We start from the raw sequence: 24549 nt of genomic DNA, 5'->3' as shown, positions 1-24549 counted from the left end.
ATATTTTGTTCCATCTCCAACGTTAGTTAGCCAAAAGCTTTTTTAAAAACTTTTTAAAACTTGCCATTGAATAAGTGACTGGTGGCACCGGAGCTGGAGCCGGAGTCATTGGGTGTGTGTTTGATGGCTCCGGAGCTGGAGCCGGAGCCAAAGGATTTGAGTTTTACTACTCCGGAGCTGGAGCCGGAGCCAAAGGATTGAGTTTTACGACTCCGGAGCTGGAGCCGGAGCCATTTAATAATTGCCTGGTGGCTCCGGAGCTGGAGCCGGAGCTAATGCTATTTTACGGTGGCTCCCCAGCCCTGCTGATAACACCCCATTAACTTCCTATTCTTTTAAATGTTGCAAATTTAGGGTTAGAGCTTCAGCTTAATCTTTTACGCGATTTTAATTATTATTCTTTACCTTAACAACATGATTTTCGAATATTTTAATGACGTATTTTTTCAATACGATTTCAACCTAGTTTTCGCGTTTTTGTTTGGTGACGCTGAGAAGATTTCAATTAAAACTTGTTTTACTATTTTCTGACAACATGGCTCAATGACTACATCACAATAATACTCCGTGGTAGAGAACGGTGCATATGAACACATAACCGTTTTAATCCTTGCTTTCCAGCAAATACCCAATATCGCCCCCCATCTCACAAAAAGGTTTGATAACAAATATAGGAATGGCTCATATGTTGGGATTAGGTTTTCCAATTAGTTTCAGTGGCTCATTGAACTGCAATACCCAAGGCCTTTCGACGAAAAAAACCTGTTCAGACTTTAGATGGGTGTATTTTCAATCGTGAACTTTGTAAGGCTTTGCGTTATTTTCTACGCCAACAAACAAAATTCCCCCAAGTTTGTGTGGCCGACACTGCAATAGCGCAATCTTTGCATTTTAATCCGGGTTTTTTCCTTAAGGTGTCAAGCAACAACAGTACAACTCCCCCAAACAACACGTGTGGTATGAAAGGATATCGAATACGAGTAAAGTGCCTGTCAAATGAGTTTTCCTTCGCGATACCGAACGGTTCGCGGAAGGGTGATGAGTAAAGTCACAACACCAAAACGACCAATGTAAATGTGTATTTACAGATTGGCATCGATTTCCACAAACCCTACAATGCGGACATCAATGATTCGGTACAGATTAAAAGTGCAAGCAAGGTTCAAATCTCGGCCTCGTAACCTTCGAAATTCCCCTCCCAAATGAGCTGGATGAAAAACTGGTCGGTAAAGTCTCCAACACAAAAACCACCCTGTACCGTTTAAGGCAGTGATTTTTAACATGTTTCCTTGCTGCACCCCTTTCAAATTACCAACCAATTCTTGCACCCCCATTCTAGAATTGATCAAATAAGAAAACCATAGTAATTTTATTTTTTATACAAGTAACCGATAACACAATATCAAAATATGAGTTAGTTTTACCGTTAATTAAGCAAATAATTTAATTACAGTAAAACATTTTCTGTATCGGATTTAGCCACACCACAACCCCTTGGAACAGTTCTCGCGTCCCTTGGGGTAGCACCCCTGGTTAAGAAATCCTGCCTTAAGGCTACAATTTAGATCAGCGTGGTCCAACTGCAGGCCGGCGGGCCAAAGTTTGCCCGCGAGTTCAGCTTTTTTGGCCCGCGAACTGATAGTCAGCTTTGGTTCAATCTGGCAATATCACTTTAATTTTTGTTTTTTAATTTTTTGGTGTTGAAATTATTTCATAACTACCGTAACTGAATAAAGGTATACATTCCATAAAGTTAATATGTATGCCATAGACAAGTGGTCGGCAAACTGTGGGCCGCAGAGCCATTTTTAGTGGGCCGCGAGTTAATTTATGAATAAGCTTAGTGTTATAATGTAGTTGTGGGCCGCGTGATAGTCGTACATCCATTGCACTTTATTTTAAAAGTTTGTTTGGCATATAAATTTTAAATTAGCTGAGCTTTGAAAGGCCCACTTGCCAAACGCGGTACTGGGAGCTTGTCGAACTACATTCTTGCCAGCTTAAACTGTATGTAATTGAAAAATTTTTCGCGCTTCGCGCGTACATTCTTCGTTTTATAGTATGTTTTACATTATGATATGGCCATGTTTTGGGCCCTAAGCCGCCGTGTTATATTTCACCTTAAAATCAAATATTCTGAATCCGCCTTTATTTAGTAGTGAGTTTACGTAGTGGGCCCTTAATTGCTTTGAAAAGAGTGCTTTGGGCCGCGACAAAAAAAGTTTGCCGACCACTGCCATAGACTATGTTTATTTGCCAGCAATATGCCTAAGAATCGCAATTTAAAAACATTGGCCCGCAAGACAAAAAACCTTGTGTTTGGCCCGCGATGAAGGGGCCCGCCCACCTAAGACTTTAGATGGGTGCATTTGCAATCGTGAACTTTGTAAGGCTTTGCGTTATTTTCAGCGTCAACAAACAAAATTCCCCAAGTTTGTGTGGCCTGACACTGCAATATCGCGATCGTTGCACTTTAATCCGGATTTTTCTCCTTTAAGCGTCAAGCAACAACAGTACAACTCCCCCAAACAAACACACGTGGTATGAAAGGATATCGAATACGAGTAAAGTGCCTGTCAAATGAGTTTTCCTTCGCGATTCCGAACGGTTCACGGAAGGGTGATGAGTAAAGTCACAACACCAAAACGACCAATGTGTAAATGTGTATTTACAGATTGGCATCGATTCGGGATTTCAAGGCGGCAAATCTGGTTGATTTTATTTACTTACCCAATTTTTAGCGGCGCTGCTCAATTTGGACACAAGACCGTTTAATTTGAACCTACGATTTAGGGACAATCGCTTTTGAACCCCCCGAAGAAACAGTGTAATCTACATATTACAGTTTTTGAATGTGAGCATGGAGCTTTGTGTTTAAATGCTTTTTTTGGCAAAAAGAAAGAGCCCTTTACTTTGCAAAGTTCTGAAATATTGCTATTCGTATTTTTTTAAACAACCCTGATAACCAGGGCTGGGGAGCCGGAGCCGGAGCAGGAGCCCGGAGCTAAGCATTTTCTCTGGAGCCAGAGCCGGAGCCGGAGCCATTGTTATTATTTTTGTGGAGCTGGAGCCGGAGCCGGAGCCATTTTTATTATTTTTGTGGAGCTGGAGCCGGAGCCGGAGCCGGAGCCATTTTTATTATTTTTGTGGAGCTGGAGCCGGAGCCCTTTTTATTATTTTTGTGGAGCTGGGCCATAGTTTGTGGTGCTAAAGCTAAGAAATTATATTTTGTTCCATCTCCAACGTTAGTTAGCCAAAAGCTTTTTTAAAAACTTTTTAAAACTTGCCATTGAATAAGTGACTGGTGGCACCGGAGCTGGAGCCGGAGTCATTGGGTGTGTGTTTGATGGCTCCGGAGCTGGAGCCGGAGCCAAAGGATTTGAGTTTTACTACTCCGGAGCTGGAGCCGGAGCCAAAGGATTGAGTTTTACGACTCCGGAGCTGGAGCCGGAGCCATTTAATAATTGCCTGGTGGCTCCGGAGCTGGAGCCGGAGCTAATGCTATTTTACGGTGGCTCCCCAGCCCTGCTGATAACACCCCATTAACTTCCTATTCTTTTAAATGTTGCAAATTTAGGGTTAGAGCTTCAGCTTAATCTTTTACGCGATTTTAATTATTATTCTTTACCTTAACAACATGATTTTCGAATATTTTAATGACGTATTTTTTCAATACGATTTCAACCTAGTTTTCGCGTTTTTGTTTGGTGACGCTGAGAAGATTTCAATTAAAACTTGTTTTACTATTTTCTGACAACATGGCTCAATGACTACATCACAATAATACTCCGTGGTAGAGAACGGTGCATATGAACACATAACCGTTTTAATCCTTGCTTTCCAGCAAATACCCAATATCGCCCCCCATCTCACAAAAAGGTTTGATAACAAATATAGGAATGGCGAACATGTTGGGATTAGGTTTTCCAATTAGTTTCAGTGGCTCATTGAACTGCAATACCCAAAAGCCTTTCGACGAAAAAAACGTGTTCAGACTTTACATGGGTGTATTTTCAATCGTAAACTTTGTTGTAAGGCGTTGCGTTATTTTCAACGCCAACAAACAAAATTCCCCCAAGTTTGTGTGGCCGACACTGCAATAGCGCAATCTTTGCACTTTAATCCGGATTTTTCTCCTTTAAGCGTCAAGCAGCAACAGTACAACTCCCCAAAACAACACTTGTGGTATGAAAGGTGCCTGTCAAATGAGCTTTCCTTCGCGATTCCTAACGGTTCGCGGAAGGGTGATGAGTAAAGTCACAACACCAAAACGACCAATGTAAATGTGTATTTACAGATTGGCATCGATTTCCACAAACCCTACAATGCGGACATCAATGATTAGGTACAGATTAAAAGTGCAAGCAAGGTTCAAATCTCGGCCTCGTAACCTTCGAAATTCCCCTCCCAAATGAGCTGGATGAAAAACTGGTCGGTAAAGTCTCCAACACAAAAACCACCTTATACCGTTTAAGGCAGTGATTTTTAACATGTTTCCTTGCTGCACCCCTTTCAAATCACCAACCAATTCTTGCACCCCCTTCTAGAATTGATCAAATAAGAAAACCATAGTAATTTTATTTTTTATACAAGTAACTGATAACACAATACCAAAATATGAGTTAGTTTTACCGTTAATTGAGCAAAGAATTTAATTACAGTAAAACATTTTCTGTATTTGATTTAGCCACACCACAACCCCATGGAACAGTTCTCGCGTCCCTTGGGGTAGCACCCCTGGTTAAGAAATCCTGCTTGAAGGCTACGATTTAGATGACGAGTGTGGCTAAAATTAGACGCATGCGCAATCGGAGGACGCCTATATACGCTTTACGTTTTCGACGCAGCAGGAAGTTCGCAAAAAAGGCGGCCGCTTTCAATTTCGGACGCAATTTTCCAGGCGCATTTGGGGGCGCGCGAACCTGGCAATAAGCGCCGCCGCAAATGGGCGCTGTAATTCCCGCAGAGGGAGCGAGCGCGAACGCATGCGGGCGAAATTAGGCACAATTACGCGATACCCTGAAATCATGCGTCCCTTGCAATTGGACGCGCCGCGACCTATGGCGTAAACTCAACGCCTGGCCGAATTACTTTTTTCTCAGTCGCCTTCTGCAGCATACAAAGCGACCGCTTGTCCGCGCAAAGCCCTGCTGCGTATCGCGCGAGGCATTGCACTTTGCGGAATTATAGGAGATCGGCCAGGTGGCACGAGGAACGTGTAAGCTTGCACGCCGCACGAAATCGGATACAGTGCCCGGTGCGGGAGAGATAACGGCCTGATGAGATTGACAGACAAGCAGTATGGTTCCTTATATGAACCCCAATGGTCGCGCATTTGCAATGAGATATCATGTAAACTTTCTTCAATAAACCTGAAAATAATAAACATAGAAAACGCGGAACCCTTTAATTTGCCGGTTTGGCGTCTTGTAACCGGGGAGTAATTACAAAGTGGCTTTAAAAGAGTTATTTTTTTGCGCGACAGCCAAAAATGGATGATGGATGAGAGCGACGGTCCTAGGATATCGGGGGTCGTGAGTTTAAACCTCACTGGCAATTTCTCTAGTAGGCTTTACTTGTATTTAATTCATTGAAATAGCATCCAAGTGGTTTAACATGTAAACCTCTGCTCGTTAGCTATTGTCTCACTGGTACAACTTTGTCAACTTAGTAATACCTTCGTATACCATAATTTAACATTTTATTTGTGCATTATGTTTTCTTGGCTTACCGATTAAGAAAAACAATGCCGATATTCAGTTAACGCTTTAATTGCACAAATTCGCGTTCTGAGCGTGGAATTTGGCGGGTTAGGGCGTGCGCTCAACATTAAAATTCTCGAACCGAACGCCACGGGGTAAATCTTCGGGATAACATCAACGAACGAGCGAATTAAAATCGGTCTTCTCAAGGAATCTGGGCTTGGCCCCGAAATCTGGCGAAACTTCGCGAAAAATGCGACCAGTCTCTATATTCTGTTGCATGGAAGAGAAAATTAAAGCAAAAGCCCGTAATCCACCGGATCAAAATTGTTTGCAGAAAAGCGAACGGCGCCTTATCGGTTCAAGTTCGGCAAAAAAGTCTCAGTATATACCAGCTTTGGTGACAAATTTTGAGTCAAATAATGGGGCCATTACCCGTGAAAGGTTAGGAGCCACTACAATTTGTGTGATAGTACATAATTCTCGTTAATGTGTTGTCTGAAGCGAGCTTTTAAGTTGTAATTGCAGTGTGGGTTAAATATGTAAGAGTTTAAATGCAGGAAATGGTAAGAACAAGCAAAACTAACCAGTTATAGCCTTAGGAAACTGTTTACGGTTGTATGATGACTAGGGCGATTATCTTTTAACTTGTCAAAAAAAATCAAAATTTTGTTAAAATTTACTTGTTAGGTCAAAATTTGTAAAAAAAATTTATTCAAGCAAAAATCGAATAAAAATACACATAAATCGTTTACAAAATTAAAAAAACGATAGTCGGCTTTTTGAAATTGATTGTTCAGTTTTTTTTTGTTAATTTATCGTTCAATTTTATCAAAAAAATGTAGTTGTGATTTATATTTAAAGTCATTTTAACCATATTATATCTTCATTAGAACAATATACGGTATAAAAAACGTGTGAATAACGACGCCTAGGTTATTTACATCATTGTATTTCTAACAGGTCAAAATTTTGTCAAAATAAATTACTTTTAGGTAAAAAAATAATCGCCCTAATGATGACGTATTGTTACGGCGGCTTTGACACAGCGTAACCTTTGCGGGATTACGATCACATTGGAATTTCGATCTTACCTTAAGAGAGCGGAGACGTCTCTCGGCAGAGCACCATTACTACAAATGGTGTTATTATAGTGTAGACTGTAGGTGATCGCGCCGACTTTTGCGATTTTTAGGAATTCGGCAGAAGCGAAAAGTCAGTTTAGTTAGAGCTTTAAAGAAAGTCATTTTTTCTTGGTTTTCGGTTGATATTGTAAAACAAGAACTAACGCCAAACAGGTAACAAACGGTATAAAACGTGCATCGCGATCCTAAACTGCCCAAAGAGTGAAAAAAGCACAGATACTTAACTAAAAATGGAAGCCTTGTGTTTTAAAAGCAGTTTCAAAACACAAGGCTTCGATTTCAAGTTAAGTATCTATTAATTAGGGTAAAAAATAGGCTTGGGAACCAGCATTACGAAATAAGAAACCTTCTGCTTTGTAAAGAGCCATTTTAATTTGACAAACGAGTGGGAAATTAGTTTTTATAGATAAAAATATCCCTTGCATATTTGCGACCGGTCGTATAAACTGGTTAGGAGGCGAGAAAAAATACGTGGCGGAAAATAACAGCATTGTATTTGGAAGCGACTATGAGTACGGGGTGGAGAAAGGGAGCGAAAAATGGAAAAAGGGTGTAAATATCATTAGATGCAATATTGAAAAGAAAACGCATGTACTTTGGAAGTGGGAATTTAAACCTACCGTGACATAAAGATGCAGGCTCAAAAAACGCGACTATATAGCGAAAAAAGGGCCTTGCGCTTTCTCGGGCAGCCACGGAGGGAATACGACCTTTCAAAAAAGCGTCATTTTTCTTCTACAACGCGGCGCCTGGCACGCTTGTGCTGTACGGCGAAAAGGACGGAGACCGATCAGTGACGATCATCGGTTTAACTCGATAGTCAGGCGACACAGGCGACGGAATGAGCGTGGGAACGTGACCTTGCGACCATTGGCGACGGCGGCGGTCAAAATAAACTCGAAGCGCGTTTGTTTTCGTTCCGTGATGATCGCATTAGAGGCGACTGCAGCGTATTAGAAGCGCACTTTTGGTTGTTCTGTGGCGAAAGCCTACAGCTTTTTCTGAAAGCGATTTTTTGTGGCTCGTTTCTAATGCTTGGCCAGACAAAATTTCGGTGGACAAATTTAGGCCGAAAGACCCTTCTTAATAAATTTCCAGGGGATTATATAAAAAAGCACACAACGCGACTGAAAACTAAATCATGCTCATTTGGGAGCAATCTTTTTAAACTGTCTGTAGAGTGTGATGGTTTTTTATGTTGTTCGTGATGTTTTAAAGTGTTTTTGTATGCCGGAAGGGTACAAAAGAGCTTTTTGATGCCGGTAGACTATAGAAAATCAGGTAAGGTTTGCTCGCAAAAATAAAGGTAACTCAATCAAAGCTGATAGAAGCACATAATGATCTCAGGCGACATATAACGCCGAGGCCAACTCACGAGGTTTAAAAAAAAGGATAAAACAATAGGTAAAAAGTGCTAAAAAATAACCATGTCATTCACTTCAAATCAAATACTGTTCACATATTCGCAACCATACACTTGGTTGTGGGCCACCAAATATGAAAAAAAAACGTACACAACTAAACTATATATAAACTGTTGCTACCAGGCATAGCAATAAAATTATCAAGAAGCAGCTCCTCTAGTAATTGTAACTGTTTACCAACGGTTCGGCAACCTAATTAAATCGCCTTGTTCAGGGTAAACTTTCATTGAACATTTATCCCTGGGGTGAACCTTCACCCTAAAGAAGGCGATTTGAATTTGCAAAATGTCGATTTTATCGACTATTATGGCTTTGATATTTTTATTGCGAGTTGAATAGGTTTGCCGAAAATATATTTTGTCCACCTATACAAGCAACAAGCCAGAGCTCCCCCTAATACTTATAAACCTTATAGTATAACCCCACCCAAAAAATCGGGCAAAAACACATCCTTAAATACCAACCTGCCGTACTCGGCTTGTAGCGGGTCGCCGTGCTGGTTGTGCTGCGCCACAAACGCGCTCCCGAGTCCGATGGATGGAGATCCCAGGAGGTTGGAAGAGGAGGAGACGGAGGAAGAGCGTTGGAGTGGGACTCCGCATCCTCCCGAGTTGGAGTTGTTGTTGTTATTGCTGTTTTCGAAAGCCTGAAAGCAGGTGGGCGAGATTCGATCGTCCAGCGCCTTGCCTGGCGCCCTCTGGTGCCGGTGGTCGGGCACCCCCGGAACCGAGGGGGTCTGGCCCTGGCCCGGGTGGGGGTCGTGGTGGTACTTGTGCTGGATGTAGTCGGACGGGAAGGCGACCGTCTACGAAAGAGATTAAATGATTGTTTGTTGTTTCATTTAAGGAGGACGTGAAGTTTCTCATATGCGTTAGAACAGTGCTTTTCAACCAGTGTGCACTGTGCACCCTAGGGTGCATCAAATTATAATGGGGTGCACCAGTACGAAATAGTTTACAAGAGTGCATCACAAACTTTTAATGAAATATTAATACTTCTAACTGAATGCTGTTTTATGGTATGCAATAGTACTCGCAAGCAGCCTGCTGCAGCCATAATCAAACTCTCACCGAAAATGTTTAAAACTCCGGCAGCTCCGCCGGTTTAATTAACATGATGATATTGTTAAGAATAATGATTTTTAGATCGCTTTTTACCTCAGTTTACCTTTTAAGTGAACAGGGCGCTTGAGTTTGTCACAAAAACAGGGTTCACCAAACCAAAAAAGGTTGAAGAGCACTGCGTTAGAAGCCATAGACCCAAGGCTTTTTAACTTATTTTCGTCTGCCATCTTACATGTCTTTTCAGGTATAGGTCTGTGGCCGAAAGCCAAAACAAGATTGAGATTAAATTATTGTAATTGTTGTTTCGTTTAACGTGAAAGTTATGACGTAGAAGGTATAAAAATAGCGCCTCAGTTGCGTTAGAGCCAATAGACTGAGGCTTTTTCGTCTGTGACGTATCGTGTCTTTTTAGGTAGGTCTGTGGGCCATAAAGTCAATTTAGGAATTATTCGTGCTTCATTTAAAATATGAAAACTAAAACTATTCCTGACTGCTATTGAAACCATTGCACATGGTCAACGAAATGTTTTGTTACTGTTTGCATATGTGACTGTGCTATAAAAACAATTCAAACATAATTGCTGCCTTAGTTTAAACAAAAATGTTGCAGACTCCTTTTAAATAGATCACTATGGACAGGACGCCAGGTTGTTCGTTAGATAAAAAAAAATATGGTTTGTTTGGTTTTATATTTCTCATGAATTAATAACTTTGATAAGTATTTCGCCGATGACCTATAAGGATTTGTTGATCGCTATTCAACGACGTAATTCAGATAACCATCTGAGGTAAACACGAAAGGTATTTCTGGCACAAACGGGGCCGAGTTTTAAACAAGGTTGGTTCGCATTAGTTTGCGTGCAATTCGTTCGCCAAGAAAAGACGTCGGAAGAGATTACCAATAAACACGCAGACACTATTACCTCGTGGTTAAGCGCAAATATGTATAAATAGGAACACGCGCACTCGAGACCTGGCATCTATACAGTTTGCACGAGGCGCTTCCGTTGATACGTCAAACAACTATAGAGTTAGCCTTACGTAAGCACGCACTTGCCAAAGGGCGCCGGCCCTAATTAGGCGACTCCATCAAGTTGTCGCACAAGTGTGTGTTTAACTGTTTATAAGACATTTTGACAGGTCCTTCGCTGTTCCATATACAGTCTACGCCGGCGTGTCTAAGTGGTATTGACGAGAGCGATCTTATCTGATTGTTGATCACAGTTGATAGCCGCATTCGCCAAATTTGAAATCTCTGAAAATCAGCTGGCAGCGTTGTACGACAAATAGTATTATAATTAGGAATGTCCGAAGGTATTGGATCAGAGCAGATACCCGACACCAAGTGGTGGTATCGGTACTCGCCCGATACTGGGGTGTTATCGTTGGAAATCCTATTGTTTAAAAAGGTCTGACAAAATGCTGCGTTAACGATCGAAGGAAACGAAGCATTTGGACGCTGAAGTAATAATATTATTGGCGTAATTATCCATTAACGATTGCTTTTCACGTTTTGCTATTTTAAGTCGAAACGGTCTTAAAATTTAGATTTTCTGAAGACTTTTTGATATTTTACCTATACGTTATATTGAATATTTATTCGTGTAGCAGATTGGGTGAATGTTACACGCATATTTTTTTATTTCTTTTATGATATTGTTATATCCTATCAAATGTCTAACAATTTTTTTCTTAAGCTATTTTTATTTTTGTAATACTGGCTGCACCTCTACAAAGGAATAACTGTACTTATTTATTTAAAGTTTATCTGTCTTGTTTTGCAAAATAACTTCAAATGCGCTATTTCATGTTTTTCTCAAATTGTACGTCGCTGCAGCCTGGTACATCGTCTTATTTTTCCAAGGGCGTCGCGCCGTGATTCTATTTCGTATCTAAACCAAATTGCAGTCATAAAATGTTTCCAAATAAAATAAAATGTTATCCTTGACGCAGGTGCATTTTAAATCATCGTTACGAAAAAACTACGGCGATTGATTTTGCTTTTTTGACACAGACAAAGAAATTAACAAAATCCAAACGCTTAGGTGCTTCGAAAGTCCAATAAAAGTTTTCCAAATGCAAAAAAGTTTAAAAACAACGCGCAGTGTGATTTGCGAACATTGTTTTTCCTGTCCTACTTTGTGGCGAGATTATTGCTTTTCCTGCAGATTCAAGAAAACGGCGGGGAATTTTCCACTCTTGAAAAGCGCCAACAGCAAGACAAAGATTAAAGCGCTGGTCAAAAGCTTTAATCCGTCGCGGAATGGCCGCTTGTTGTTTTCACTGAAGTGCCATTGTTCGTATGCCGGATTGCGGTGCACCTTGCGGCTAATCGCGATGCTAGAGCGCCGCAATTACATTTCGAATAACAACTTTCAGCAAAGGAACTTATATTTAAGGCATTTCTTCGCTTCTCGTCTTAACGGAAACTCATTTGGTGCTTTTACTAATTAATAAAAAAATATCAGTTCAAAAACGGATTTTAGGAAATTTACTGTTTAAAGTTTGTCAGCATGCCACGGTAGTCGTTTCGCAATTTAACTCTATTTATTTATACAATTCGCCAGTGCTTACCTCCTAAGCAAAGATAACGGCCCACAGCCCACACTTTTAAAGCACCAAGCGCCGTTCGGCTTCTGGAAGATCCAAACTTTTTTATGCGCACGAGATCGAAATAATTTGCCGCCAATTGCAGCAGAAGAGTTTTACACGAAATCTGCATCGCAGGACCCGGCACCACCGCTAAGAATCGGTGAATAGCGGCAAAAGTCCCAACCGCAACGTCGTGCTTCGTCCGGCCGAAGTGAAAGTCTCCGCGAAACTTTTTGCGTTTTTGTCGCTTTCGGAGGTTTTAGAAGCGGGACTAAACCGATTATCGCGACAATTTTGGTTGCAGGAGATATAACGGCGGCCAGCCAGTTTTTGGCCCGAATTCTCGAGTGCAGAGCAAAATCATGGCGTTTGATTCTCATTTTTTAATCCAATGGTTAGTTTTCACTAATTTTTCGTTTTTTAATAAAGAGTGGCCGATTTTAAGAACAGTTGCAACTCCCGTGTTTTTACATTTTAAGTAAAGTACAGTTTCGGGTGTTGAATTTTTATTTTTTTTATTTTTTGTTAATTCAGGCCTATTCCTTGGCAACTCATTATCGGTGCAGTTGTCGCCAGGTTTATTGTTTTTTTTTTATAATTTTCGATAGTCCCGAAATTAAAAAGAAGCTTATGGCAAAATATAAGCGTTTCTCACCCTTTTGATTTTTGCATAGAAGCAGTGGGTAATGTTAGAACACGGGTTCTTAAACTTTTTTTACCGCGGACCCCTACAATTTTCTTTCATCTCGCGTGGACCACTGTAGGCAAAAAAAATTAAAAAATGACGTCATAAAAGAAATATACTTCATAAATTTGCTGATTTTGGTCCAAAAATGCGAAAGTGAAATGGGGTCTAAATATATTCAGTGCAATACCGTTTTATTTTTGATTAAATTGTTTTCTTTAATAATGTGATTACTTCTTAAATATAGACTAATATTGCAATTAGATCTTCATGAACCCTCTAAAACTATAGTTCACGGACCCCCAAGGGGTCCATGGACCCCAGTTTAAGAACCCCTGTGTTAGAAGATTTAAAGTTAGTGGTAAGTTAAACTGTCTCAACAAAGAAACGCGATAAATGTACATAATTATTTCGGAGCATAATGGTTGGAATTTGTAGTAAGACGTAATAAGAATATCAAAGTTCATACAAGTATAGGTATCATGAGAAGGCACTATGATGAAATGAATTAAGCGTTATTCGAAACGTTCAAAATGATACCTTTACTTCCGTATGGGCTTTGATATTCTCATAAAAAGTCCTATATACATATTTAAGCGGCTAAAATCCAAAGCGGGAACTTTTTACGCTCCCGCGCTTTTATCAACCGCTTGCTAATTGCCAAAACTTCCAAAACACTTGGCGCGGAGCCGACGGCGCCAATTTTCACGCGCAAGTCCAATTGTACACCACTTGTCGATCCCACAGCACTCCCGCGTAAGTGATAGAACCAGAAACAATTAGAGTTTCGTCCTTGAACGCTTCGAGCCTCAACGCGCAACGCAAAGCGCTCGTCTTACGTCAAACGAATGCGGGTGGCTTCGGAGCGGCGTGACTAGCCTCGCTCGCAATTTGCGCGTAATTGCGATGACGTGCGTTGGAAAAAAAGAAAAAGGCGGCCAGCTGCGCGGGGCTTTTGATCCGGCAAGGCTTTTAATCGCGCTGGGTTTAATTTTGTCTGGAACAATGGAAAGAACGCAATAGAGGTACGGGAAATTTGACAATGGCGGTTTGAAAACCTATAAGGGCGAATAATTAGCGTGCTTGTGAGGCCAATGTTTTGACAAACGTATCATCTTTTTACCGCTCTACCTTTTTTTGGTAAAGTTGCCATGGTAAAAATAAAGAACTTTTTTCGCAATTGCTTTATGAATGTTTTCGTGTCAGTTTTAAACCGGGTATAGTTTGTCAGTGGAGGTTTGAGATATATCGGGCCGCCTTTGTTAGCGTGCATCCTTTTTTTTATCACATGATTATACGTTTTAATAAAGTGAGTTATGATTAAATATAAGAAAGCAATTCTTTTAGGCATCTTTCGTGTGCCAAACACTAAATAAATTGGGATATGACTTTCGATCGCAAGATAATAAAAGATTAGGCATAGCCATAAACGGCTTATCAGCGCTCATTTAAAATTAGGCAGACATTAATTATATGGTTTTGATTAAACCTTATTATTTTTAACATTGTGAATATGCACTGACGTGGTGGCGGGGAGCGTATGACTGTGGTTATGTGTTCGCACATACCGGTGCTAAATATAATCATTGTGAGTATTTTAGGTAAATCTTAAAGTGCGGTTTGGAGAGATGAACGGGTCGTCTAATAAAGCAACAACTGACGACAGCAATAAAGATTTATAAACAACTTTGAGGGAATTTACATTTTCGTTAACACGCCATACGACGGTCGTTTCTCACTCGATTTTGAAATCGAACCGCCGTCACACGTTATACAACGTGGTTGGAATATGACAAGGGAAAGTACGGCTGGCAATGCGCGCGTCACACTCTCGGGAGAACGGCCAGTGGACTCGATGCACATGTCGCTATTTGCCGATCTACTGGGATTAGTGGGTTCTGATTTGGTCTGGTGTGGCTCTAGACTAGACCGGTGGTTATCATCCTTTTTGCTTTGATTAGCCAACTCCAGCCAAAAAAAACCCGAGTCCGACTCCGGCCAAAAAAAATATCCCGAGTCTGACTCAAGCCAAAATAATACCCCGAGTCCAACTCCAGCCAAAAAAAAACGAGTCCGACTTCGGCCAAAAAAATACCCCGAGTCCGACTCCGGCCAAAAAAATAACCCGAGTCCGACTCCGGCCAAAAAATCAAAGCAAAAAACACCCGTTCTCGCATTTTCGCAAGGGTTTTTTATACTGTGATGTTGAAATAAACGAAATCAAAACATCCAACATCAAGTGTGTACCCCTTTGGGAACCACTGCTTTATACTCCTACATAATTTGTTTACGACTATTGTGAGCAAAACACGCAATGCAATGTTTTCGAGTATCTCCTGTACAGTAAAGTATAATTTACAGATGATTTAAAATCGGAAATATTTGTTTAGTAGATGCTGGCTCTACAAAGCGCGTGATATCTCGCGAAGGATTCGAGCTTGTTCAGACGTGTTTTAACCTTGTTTATCGGACACTTTTCTTCAATTAGCGCCCGGGCCAGAATAAACGGCCACTTGAAAAGAAACGGTTCGGTTTGATTTTATGCACTTTTTTTAAAAAACGTGTCACGGTTTGCACGACTTAGGCCCTTTTTGGAAAATGATTTACATAAACGCGCAGATGGCAATAACAAGCCTGTATATATTAAATTGAAATGATTACACAGCGGATTACAAGTTTATTTCCAAGCACTGTTTGTAACCCTCTTGTGTTAGTACAGTGGAATAAGGTTTGGCCAATTTTCAAGAACGTTTTAAAGAGTATACACACTACACAGGGTATTTTTCCCCAACTTTAGATGGGGCATTTGCAAACGAGAAGCAGCATGAAAAACAAATGAGCCGCTTGTGTTTTAATGCCTATGTAAACGGACTCAAGAGTAAAACACATCACAACAGACTGGGATACCTCGAATTTTATAAGCTCTTCAAACACGATTATAGGCGTAAAAATAGTGTGTTTCAGTTTTCTTTGGATGATATTGGATTAAAAATGGCTAAATTCGCAAAAGCTTAAAAATAACATCTGAATTAGAATACAATTTACCCAATTTAGAATCCATTTAGATAAAAAAAAATTTTTTTAAACAAGAACGCAATGGAAAACTATTTCTACCCCTGCGCGCGTATCCAATAAAACTGTTTTTATTGGCACACACAGCGTATACATTATATATATTTACGTAAACGTGTCTCGCCCCCCTCTCCCCTCTCGCCTCTGTTTACAAACGAGAAGGGCGGGCCCTTCTATTTTTAACGTCGGATTTAAAGCTCGTCGATCACTCGCGACAAGCAGGGGCGGAGAGATGAGCTGTTTGGGAAATTTGCTCGCGCAAAAGTAAACAAGGACCGTCGGGTTTTTACGCTGAGCGCACGAGAGAAACTTTTCCGCTTTGGCGTTAGGCAGGGAATTGCGATCGTGATCTGGGCTTTACGAGTAGTTACAAGTATTTTTTTCGTACATCTGTCGGATAGCGCGCCGCGGTTTTAAGACTTTCCCAATCGTCATACGCGTTAATTAACAAAAATACCACTTTGTGTTGTAGAAAACATTTCGCGGTACGCATTGATTTGGTTAGGGGGTTCGAGAAACTTTAAAGGTCCCTTAAACCCCCCCAAATGTATCATTAAAACATATTTTTCGAAACACGCAGAATATTAGCAGTTCTTCTTCATTTTTTTATTGGAAATAGTGGATAAATCCTTTTGTAAAGAGCATAGGTCAAAAATTTCGACCAGTCACACAAGTTGAAAAAACTTAATAAGAATATCAAAGCCCATACAGAAGTAGGTATCATTTTGAACGTTTCGCATACCACTTTATTCATTTTTAACATAGTTAACCTGTTCTTGGTATTTTAGCGCATTTCTCAAAGGTATCGAAGCGAAACAGGCACCAAACATAGAAACGTTCAGATTTTTCGTAAACACATCCTGATTCGTATTTTTTACACTTATAAACAAAAATGGAAATTTGGCGTGCGGAGCCTAAAATAAAATTCCAGCCTAAAATACAAAATTCTCACCTCGGTCACCAACCCGCCAAACTCTGAGCGCACCGTGTTCAGGGTAGTGACGTCACTCATGCTGACGTGGTGACCCGGCGACGACGGCACGCTTTCGCTGATGACGTCACGAAGAAGAATATCTGCGTGGGAAGTGATACAGTTCTTAATTCAAAACGGCGTGGCTTTTCGTAGTCTAGTTTAAAAAGTATTTCAGGCGAATCAGAGACTGTTTTGTCATGGAATATATTTCCTTTATTTCAATCTATCTTTAAGATAAACGTTTCGAACAAAAATAGAGTTGATAATGCTAAATTTCTAAGAAAATTATTTAGTTTTGGGAATATGTTTAAAAAACAAAATTGTGTATTGTACACCTATAATTGAATTTTTAATCGGTGTTTTTGTAGTGTAGCAGAAAAACTCTGGTATTTGTTCGAATTTCACTCTATTTCTAACAGATGCTCCAGCAAGGCTTCGTACCAGACTGAAGTAAAATCTTAACACCCGAAACGGAGCATTGGCGCAGGCTATGACGTAATGTTAATACCGCCCTGACCTCGATCGTGCTAGGAACCTAATCGGGCGGCGGGCGTTTTTCGGCGAACCGGGTTTTCGGCGGGACGATTGGGGCAAACACGAGAGATTCGCTTGATGTGGCCGCTTAAGCTAACAGCGGTTGCATCGTTACCACCTCGCGCAAGCCTAAGCCGCTGTGTAAGCCTTCCGCTTAAGCCTTTGCAAGGAAAGGTTGTTCGCAAAGTCTAGTCGGCTCCCAAATAAACAAGGCGTTACCAGCAGGTGAGTATAGACTGCCACACACAAGTCCCCGATATTTTTTGAGGAATTAGTGGCGAATCGAGGCACGCACCAAAATAAATTGCGTTCGGATTCGCGCTCCCGATTTAGAGGCTCAGGCCATTGATCTTTTGGACCCTGGTGGTCTGGTTCTAGCGAACAGACTCGCCTACAACAATGTTCATGCCCACAGGTTCGCTTGAAATTGCGTTCGTATCTCAAGACGCTTTAAACATCCAAATTCCATCCGCCGTATTGCGTTTTTTGCGGATTCTTCTCCGGATTCCATGTTGCCGTTACATACAGCGTAGGATCTCTATTTCAGTCACTCTAATGTTATGTTTTCAGCCGTTAAATCAGTTTATTGTCGGCTTTCTTGGAAGTAGAACCCCTTTAAAGTAACGTTGGTAAATTTTTAGTCAGTTTACATAAGTGCTTGGCAGTGAGTGAATTATAAAATTGTAGACAAAGCGTTGTGATATTTTTACCGTATTTTGTGGACCAAATAACATAGTGTTTTATAATAAACAAAGCAAAAAAAACGAGTTTTCATGTTTATAACAATGAAAAAGCGTGTTTTGTGGACACAAGATTGCATAATTTTTGAACAGTGTTTAAGTCGGTTAACAATAACGACCTCAATTTCACATAGTTGTTTTTTATTTTTTATGCTTCCTGTTTAACTTACCCCTTGTACAAAATGCAAACCCGAATTTTAAACGCATCTTTGTCAAAATTTGGCTCAAAATATACCGACAAATAAATGTGTGGCCGTGTCAACAGGAGGAAATAACTCAAACACTTGGCTAATTGGAAAGACCAATCTCGCTTGAAGGTGGCCGCTCGGACCGACACAAACAAGGACTTTGCGGCAAAATTTTGCAACATCATTGCGCTGCCGCAACGCGTAGCTCCCGGCCGCTTTAAACCGCTTAAAGTCATTACCAAACAAGCTCCGTCGGGTTGTTTGTTCACGCCGCCTGCACGCGACCAAGTCAAGTGTTAATTGGCCTTCTTCGGTACGCGTAATCTCGAGAAAGGAGTGCGCTGCGATTTGGTTTGGGTCGAAGTGATTTATTTTTTTTCTAGTCTCTTTTTTTAGTCGTAAGGTTGCAGGCGCTAATCCGATTGCAGCCTTTACACCGAGCTTTCTTCTACGCCTATCCTAGGGCTTGAGCTTGCTCTTGGGTGGCATTTAGCCTCATACCTTGATGTGTTCAACCGAATTGTCGTGATTTTTAGTCAAAATCTTCAGAAGAATGCCAATAGTCGTGATTTTTAGTCAAAGCTCTTGGGTGGCTTTGAGAGTTTTTTTATTGATACATTTATAGCTGAATCAGAGTTGTTTCACATAGAAATATAAAGAAACAGACCAAGATTTCGACTTAATTTGACAACTTTACCGCTGTTGTAAAAAAAATTATTTTAAATAACTCAAAATTAGTCAAATGGATTGAATAAAAATTCAAGTCATATTCCAGTCATTTGCATGTCCAAGCTAAGCCATTTCTAAAAAGCAAACAGAAAACAAAATTTGCTTGCGGACCAAGGATCCTTACCTGTTTGTCCAGACGTGTTCGAGTTGGTTCTGGAACATTCGCTGGAGACTGGAGACAAAACTGAGACTTCGTCCGACATTGTGCCATTGCTCGTATCGAAATCTTGTCTGTTCCTGTACGAAAATGCATTAGATGCTTTCATGTTTTTAGTTTCAGCAGAACAATAAACATTTTTTTTTGTCTGAAGGATACTTTGCAAAATTTTGTTAAAAAATTATTTTTGTAACGTCTTTATGTTTATGGTGGTTTAGTATCGAGATTTAGAGGTTAAAATATCTCATGATTCGGATTTTTCAAGACGTTGGACTTTGAACGTAGAGAGTGCTAAATTAAAACTAAACTTGAGGAAATTCATAGAACGTGACCTTCGGAAAATCGCACCAACACAATTTGGCGTTTGTTTGTTTTCCTAAAGGCGCGGTTTAAAAGCCCATGAAACGCGGCTTCTAATCGCGCCGCGTTTAGAGGTTGTTTTACCAAACACCGAAATATGGGGAGGGGAGGGGACGTTTGCGCATGCGCGTTAACGCCCGGACGCGCTTTAGCTAAACAAACAAACGGTCATGGTCGCGGTTGGGGATACTTTCATTGCTTGGAGAAGTTCGGTTTTACGCGCTATTAAGGGAGGCAAAAAGCAAGCGCCTGCGGGAAAATAAGCAACCATTTCCCGCCGATGCCCGACGCTGGACCCGGATTGTTAGTTTGTTTGTTTACACAAGTGTTTCTCGACCTACGCAAAAAATGATTAAAAAAACTAACAAATAATTGGATCGCCTTTTGGTTTGTTTGGGTCGCCTACTGCATTGAGATTGGTTCAAGGCAAGTTTTCTGTAAGATATAGGAAAATTGCGAAAGCAATGGCGGCTACTAATTAAATTGGAGAGTATTCGATAGGCCCAGACGTCGAGTGCCAAAAGCCGGTCGGAAGTTCATTTCGCGAAGTTAGCGCGCCTCGTGTTTTGCTCCTCAGACCGCGGCGCTATAGCGTCAAGCTGTCGATTGCGAAATCGCGAACGGATCGGACCATTCTGGCGTGATTTCTGTTTTGCAGACTCGCGTTTGCGGCGTCTGAGGTTGTTTCTGCAACACGCTCGCATTGCGATTCGGAAATTTTTCGAGCGGACGAATTACACTTTGAAATTTCGTGGGAAAACGACTTTAGTTTTTGAATTAGGTGCAAAAAATTTTGTGTTTCAAGTTTTTTTCATGATTTGATAAGGAGTGATCACAAATGCGAACCTCAAATAATAAACCTGCGAATACAAGTTTTTTCACCAATTACAAGTGCGTTCGTATCTGTTATTCTTAAAGCCAGTGTAAATACTAAGTATATGTAGTTTTTAATATTGCGTATAACGTTATACTTCGAAAGAATGTCAAAGCTCGAGAGATATTCGAAATATTTAAAATGACACCAACTTCTGTATGGGCTTTGATATTGTTACTACGTCGTACTATAACCTCCAATCATTATGCTCTAAAGTTATATAAACTGTTGAACTGTTGTATAACTTACTTTTTAAACAGAGTAAATTTATTACCTTATTTTCGACTGGATCGAAGTATAGCTTTCTCGTCAGTAAGTTAAAAACAACGATATTATATATTTATTTTCGAAGATGCTCATCTTAAGGGTTTCTATGGCATTCGCGAACTATAGATAAGTTGTCGCTGTAAACATGCCAAAGTTTGGGATTTACGTCAGCGCTGGTCTAATCTTGCACGAGAAGTTTATTTAGCGCATTATCTGCTGATACACAGTTTAGATTGATCGCGGGTTTTTAGGTAAAAGCCAAAAGGGTAGACCGCTTTTACCGTGTACTGGTAGGCACGGGATGTATAATTGTATATATATACGGATTTAAGCGCAATCGCTACGATACGCAGAAAAATATACAAGTTTCAGACACCCCGTTATTCAATCATTACGGACGCTCGAGGGTATTTCAAAACGAACCCGATCTAACTGGTAAGCGAGTCACGCGAGATCTAACCCTTTTCGCGAGTTCACTTTTTGGCAACTTTAAGTTAGGTGTTAAACTTTGCTGAACTAACTAACACGAACTGGGACAGTAAGATTTTACGCATTGTGTTATTTTTCTGTCTATGTTGTTTTTGCTGACTATTGTTTTTTTACCATTATAAAGGCAGACAGAAAAATAAAAGCTTAAAATAAGAAAAAAATCCAAAATTACTCGATCGGATTCGATATGCGTTAGCCAAAGTAATACTATGATTGGCTATTCGTCCGTTATAGGGTATATGACACCGATCTGACATATTACATTAATTTAATATAATGCATCGTTATAAAAGTACTAAACAATTGTAAACTGACAACCAATGATTAGTTAGTTTTAGAATACTAACTAATTTTGGCTTAACAACCCGATAAACAATTCGTTTAATAATTTTAGTTTCATCATTTTTATTTGGACTTTGGTAATGACGTCATTTGGTATCCAATCGAACCGTCATTACAAACCTCATATTGGTTGTTGCGCCGTGTTGAGGGCTGCAGTTCGATTCACAAGTAAGGACCCGTTTCTCTTGCGGCACCTGTGAAGGAAAATCAAGTTACGACGGTTGCCTCGTTTTTGTCATTTTTCATGTTCGGTCAGATGTTATTGCCTCGGCTCTGTTGAATCAAAACGCCGGTTTTAAAGGATTTTCCGTCAAGTTTATGGGAATTTTTAAGTTAACAAACAGATTATACAGTATTTTCAGTAACAGTATAGCGCAATACACCGGTTGGTCTTTTTAGTGTCGTAAAATAAAAAAAAAAATAGTATCGTAAATAAAAGTTTAGGAAATTTTCCACCCTAAAGTGTCTGACGAGAATTTTTTGAAACTTATACAACCGTGAGGGGTATTTTTCTTAGGGTTTTTCTCAAGCTGTTCTTTAAACCGTTTAGCGAACAACTTTGATACATTTTTTTTCGAACAACTCTGAAACATTTTAAAATAGAAAGAAACAGATAACCATCTGTTGCAGGGTTTCCTAAACTGGAATCTGTGGACCCCTATTGGGTAAGGGAACTAGTTTTAGGGGTCCATGAAGGACTAATTGATATCTTGATGTATAATTCCATATCTTAAATACATTTTTCAAAAATAAACAATTACTTGAAATTTATTTATGACTTATCTAAAACTAACGCATCAAATTAAGCGATAACAAAATGTTTCTTCTTAAGTCTTGGTTTTATGACGTCATCCCTTGTTACACGCAAATCGAACAAAAAATAGGGGTCGGCGTTAAAAACATATTACGACCCCCTGCGGCCTACGGTAACCGCAATTGGGTTTTCTAACAACTTTACAGCATTTCGATACACACAAAAACGGCATTATACCATATAGTGATCGTAAAGGATTCCCAGAACGTTCTACGCAAATCAAACAAAAAAGAGGGGTTGGCTATAAAGAATTAGGAATCCCTGCGGCCTATACCAACCGCAATTCAGTTTTCTCGCACTTTTGTAACATTTCAATATGCACAAAAACAAAACGGCATTACACCTTGTAGTGATCGTATAGGATTCCCAAAGCGTTAGCCGACTCCTTGTCTCCCTGGATGGAGATCATGGCCGTCGTTCTGCCAGTGAGTGGGTTCTCAAGGTACGACTTCCACGCTTCGTCTTCGGAGGTGTAGCGCATCTTGCCTGAGTCCCTGACCATTGAAACGCTCCCGATTGCGCTTGCGAGTCCCATGGATGCCATCACCGCCGACTCGGCGCTCCTGGAAGACACAGGGAGTTGTAAGGAGGAGAATATATAATGAGAAGGAGAGATATTTTTAAAGCGGTCAGTTTAGATTAAAAACTGACAACAAGTGGCGCTTAAATTGACAGAGTTCTGACCAGGTGCAGCACGGTTGTGGAAAGGCTCGTCAATAATAAATACAATTTGTCAAAAAATGTTGTCACTCTTTTTGAATAAGACAGATACGACTAACAACCAGGTTGATTTTAGATTAAATTTAACTTTTGGGTAAAGATCGATGTGCTGGATTGCAAACTATATGCCTGAAATGCTTACTGCAAGCTTGGCATCGGACCTGACCGATACCCGATATCGTTACTCATCGGTTTATTTGCCTGAGCGCTTTTAAACGCAGGCAGCAAATTAGGTTTTTCAGTTTTTTCGGCAATTTCACACCAAATTCACAAAACAATCAGAAAACACAAGCCTTGTGAGAGGTGAAAACAGCCAAACGGCGATATTCAATCAGTGACATGTTTGCTTATAAAGTCTAGGGAATTACCACAGGCACAAATTAGTCGCTGAAAAAAAAACGGAAGCCCGCTGCTTTTGAGAAACTCCTGGTCTTAAGAGATAGCGATCTCTTCGGCGCAGTTCGGCGTATATCTCTAGCTGCAATTGTTGGCGGACGGTTGACCTGCGACCCTTCGTGTTTGGTTTCGGATACGGGAGGGGCGATTGGGAAGGAGAGGGGGGCAATTTGCTCCCTGGTCAGTCTTTAAACAAGCTCTTTGCGATCTCGTTTAGAGATACGGCTCGAAAACGACACGTTCTCCAGGCAGTTTGCGTAATTTCCGCGCGCGCGCAGATACAACAAAAAGTCGCGGTACTTGTTCAAGTCGTAATAGGCGCGGTGGCACTTAAGCCGCGGCCTGTGGTGGATATTTGCTCATGATGCTGCTGCAACCGCCGGCAGACAGACTGCAAGGCCACTCGAGAAAAGCCGGCACGCACGTTGTCTTTGACCTTTCTTTTCACCAATGAAAGCCTACGGTCATATGGCCATACATGGACAACGACTTTTAAATTTGACAAAGGTTCAAAGGGCTGGAAGCCGCGCGCGGCACAACAGAAAGACCGCAATACCTACTCGTCGACAAAACACCAACGGTCGATTTCGTCCGAGCTTGGCTGCAGTGGAGTGCAGTGTTTAAAGATTTCTTGGCGCTGGGTAAATGTTGATTGCAGCATAAATATTTAAGGCTGAGTTAGAAGAACCCTACCTGGATTATATACACACGTCTATGCTGTGTTGTTTTAAGTCGCTGTAATTACGCAAGTCATGTCAAGTTTGTCGCAAAACTGGCTATAAAGAACATTTTAATCCAATAAAAAGTAGGAATTTGCGAAAAAAAGTCTTCTGTTTTACTCATTTAAGTCACCGTAATTGTTTCAGGTGACATAGACACTGAGAGAGAACGAACTTCAAATCCGCTATTTTTCCGTGCCCCCAAAATCGAATCGTCCAGTCGGCGACCCTTGCAACAGCATTTTATATATACAAAAAGTAAAATTTACTAAATCTCGACTTAACTACACATTTACCCGACTTAACCTTGTTTGTGTGCTTTAAAACACTTGTGGAGTAACACAGCGCCGTATGGACGCACATTGACGCTAGGGCTCGTTTCGATTGGGAAATAAGCACCCTCTTCAACCAGCTATCCCGACACGCTCAATTCGGCGCTCATTCAAGAACTGCCAAAGGGCCGGGTACACGGCAAGCTTAGCTTTACCGTGACGCAAGAAGACGGCGTTTTTGTGGTGGCAATTACACCCCAGCGTTGGAAGATGAAACGCAATTTGTGAGCT

The 24549-nt window shown here is 40.7% G+C and overlaps 1 protein-coding gene across 1 annotated transcript in view; it reads right to left on the bottom strand.

Moving 5' to 3' along the window:
• LOC146157283 (grainyhead-like protein 2 homolog) overlaps positions 1 to 24549 on the bottom strand; it is a 72624-nt gene that overhangs the window by 21434 nt on the left and 26641 nt on the right. The window contains exons 2-6 of the mRNA XM_083388156.1: positions 22495 to 22714; positions 21458 to 21531; positions 18973 to 19085; positions 16637 to 16758; positions 8736 to 9076 (exon numbers count right to left, since the gene is read on the bottom strand). Coding sequence (XP_083244282.1) covers positions 8736 to 9076; positions 16637 to 16758; positions 18973 to 19085; positions 21458 to 21531; positions 22495 to 22714 — 870 coding nt within the window. The remainder of the gene's footprint in view (positions 1 to 8735; positions 9077 to 16636; positions 16759 to 18972; positions 19086 to 21457; positions 21532 to 22494; positions 22715 to 24549) is intronic.

The sequence above is a fragment of the Ascidiella aspersa genome, chromosome 4, assembly GCF_963924565.1.
Source record: "Ascidiella aspersa chromosome 4, kaAscAspe10.2, whole genome shotgun sequence".
Lineage (NCBI taxonomy): Eukaryota > Metazoa > Chordata > Ascidiacea > Phlebobranchia > Ascidiidae > Ascidiella > Ascidiella aspersa.
This window is presented reverse-complemented; position numbering and strand designations above follow the sequence as displayed.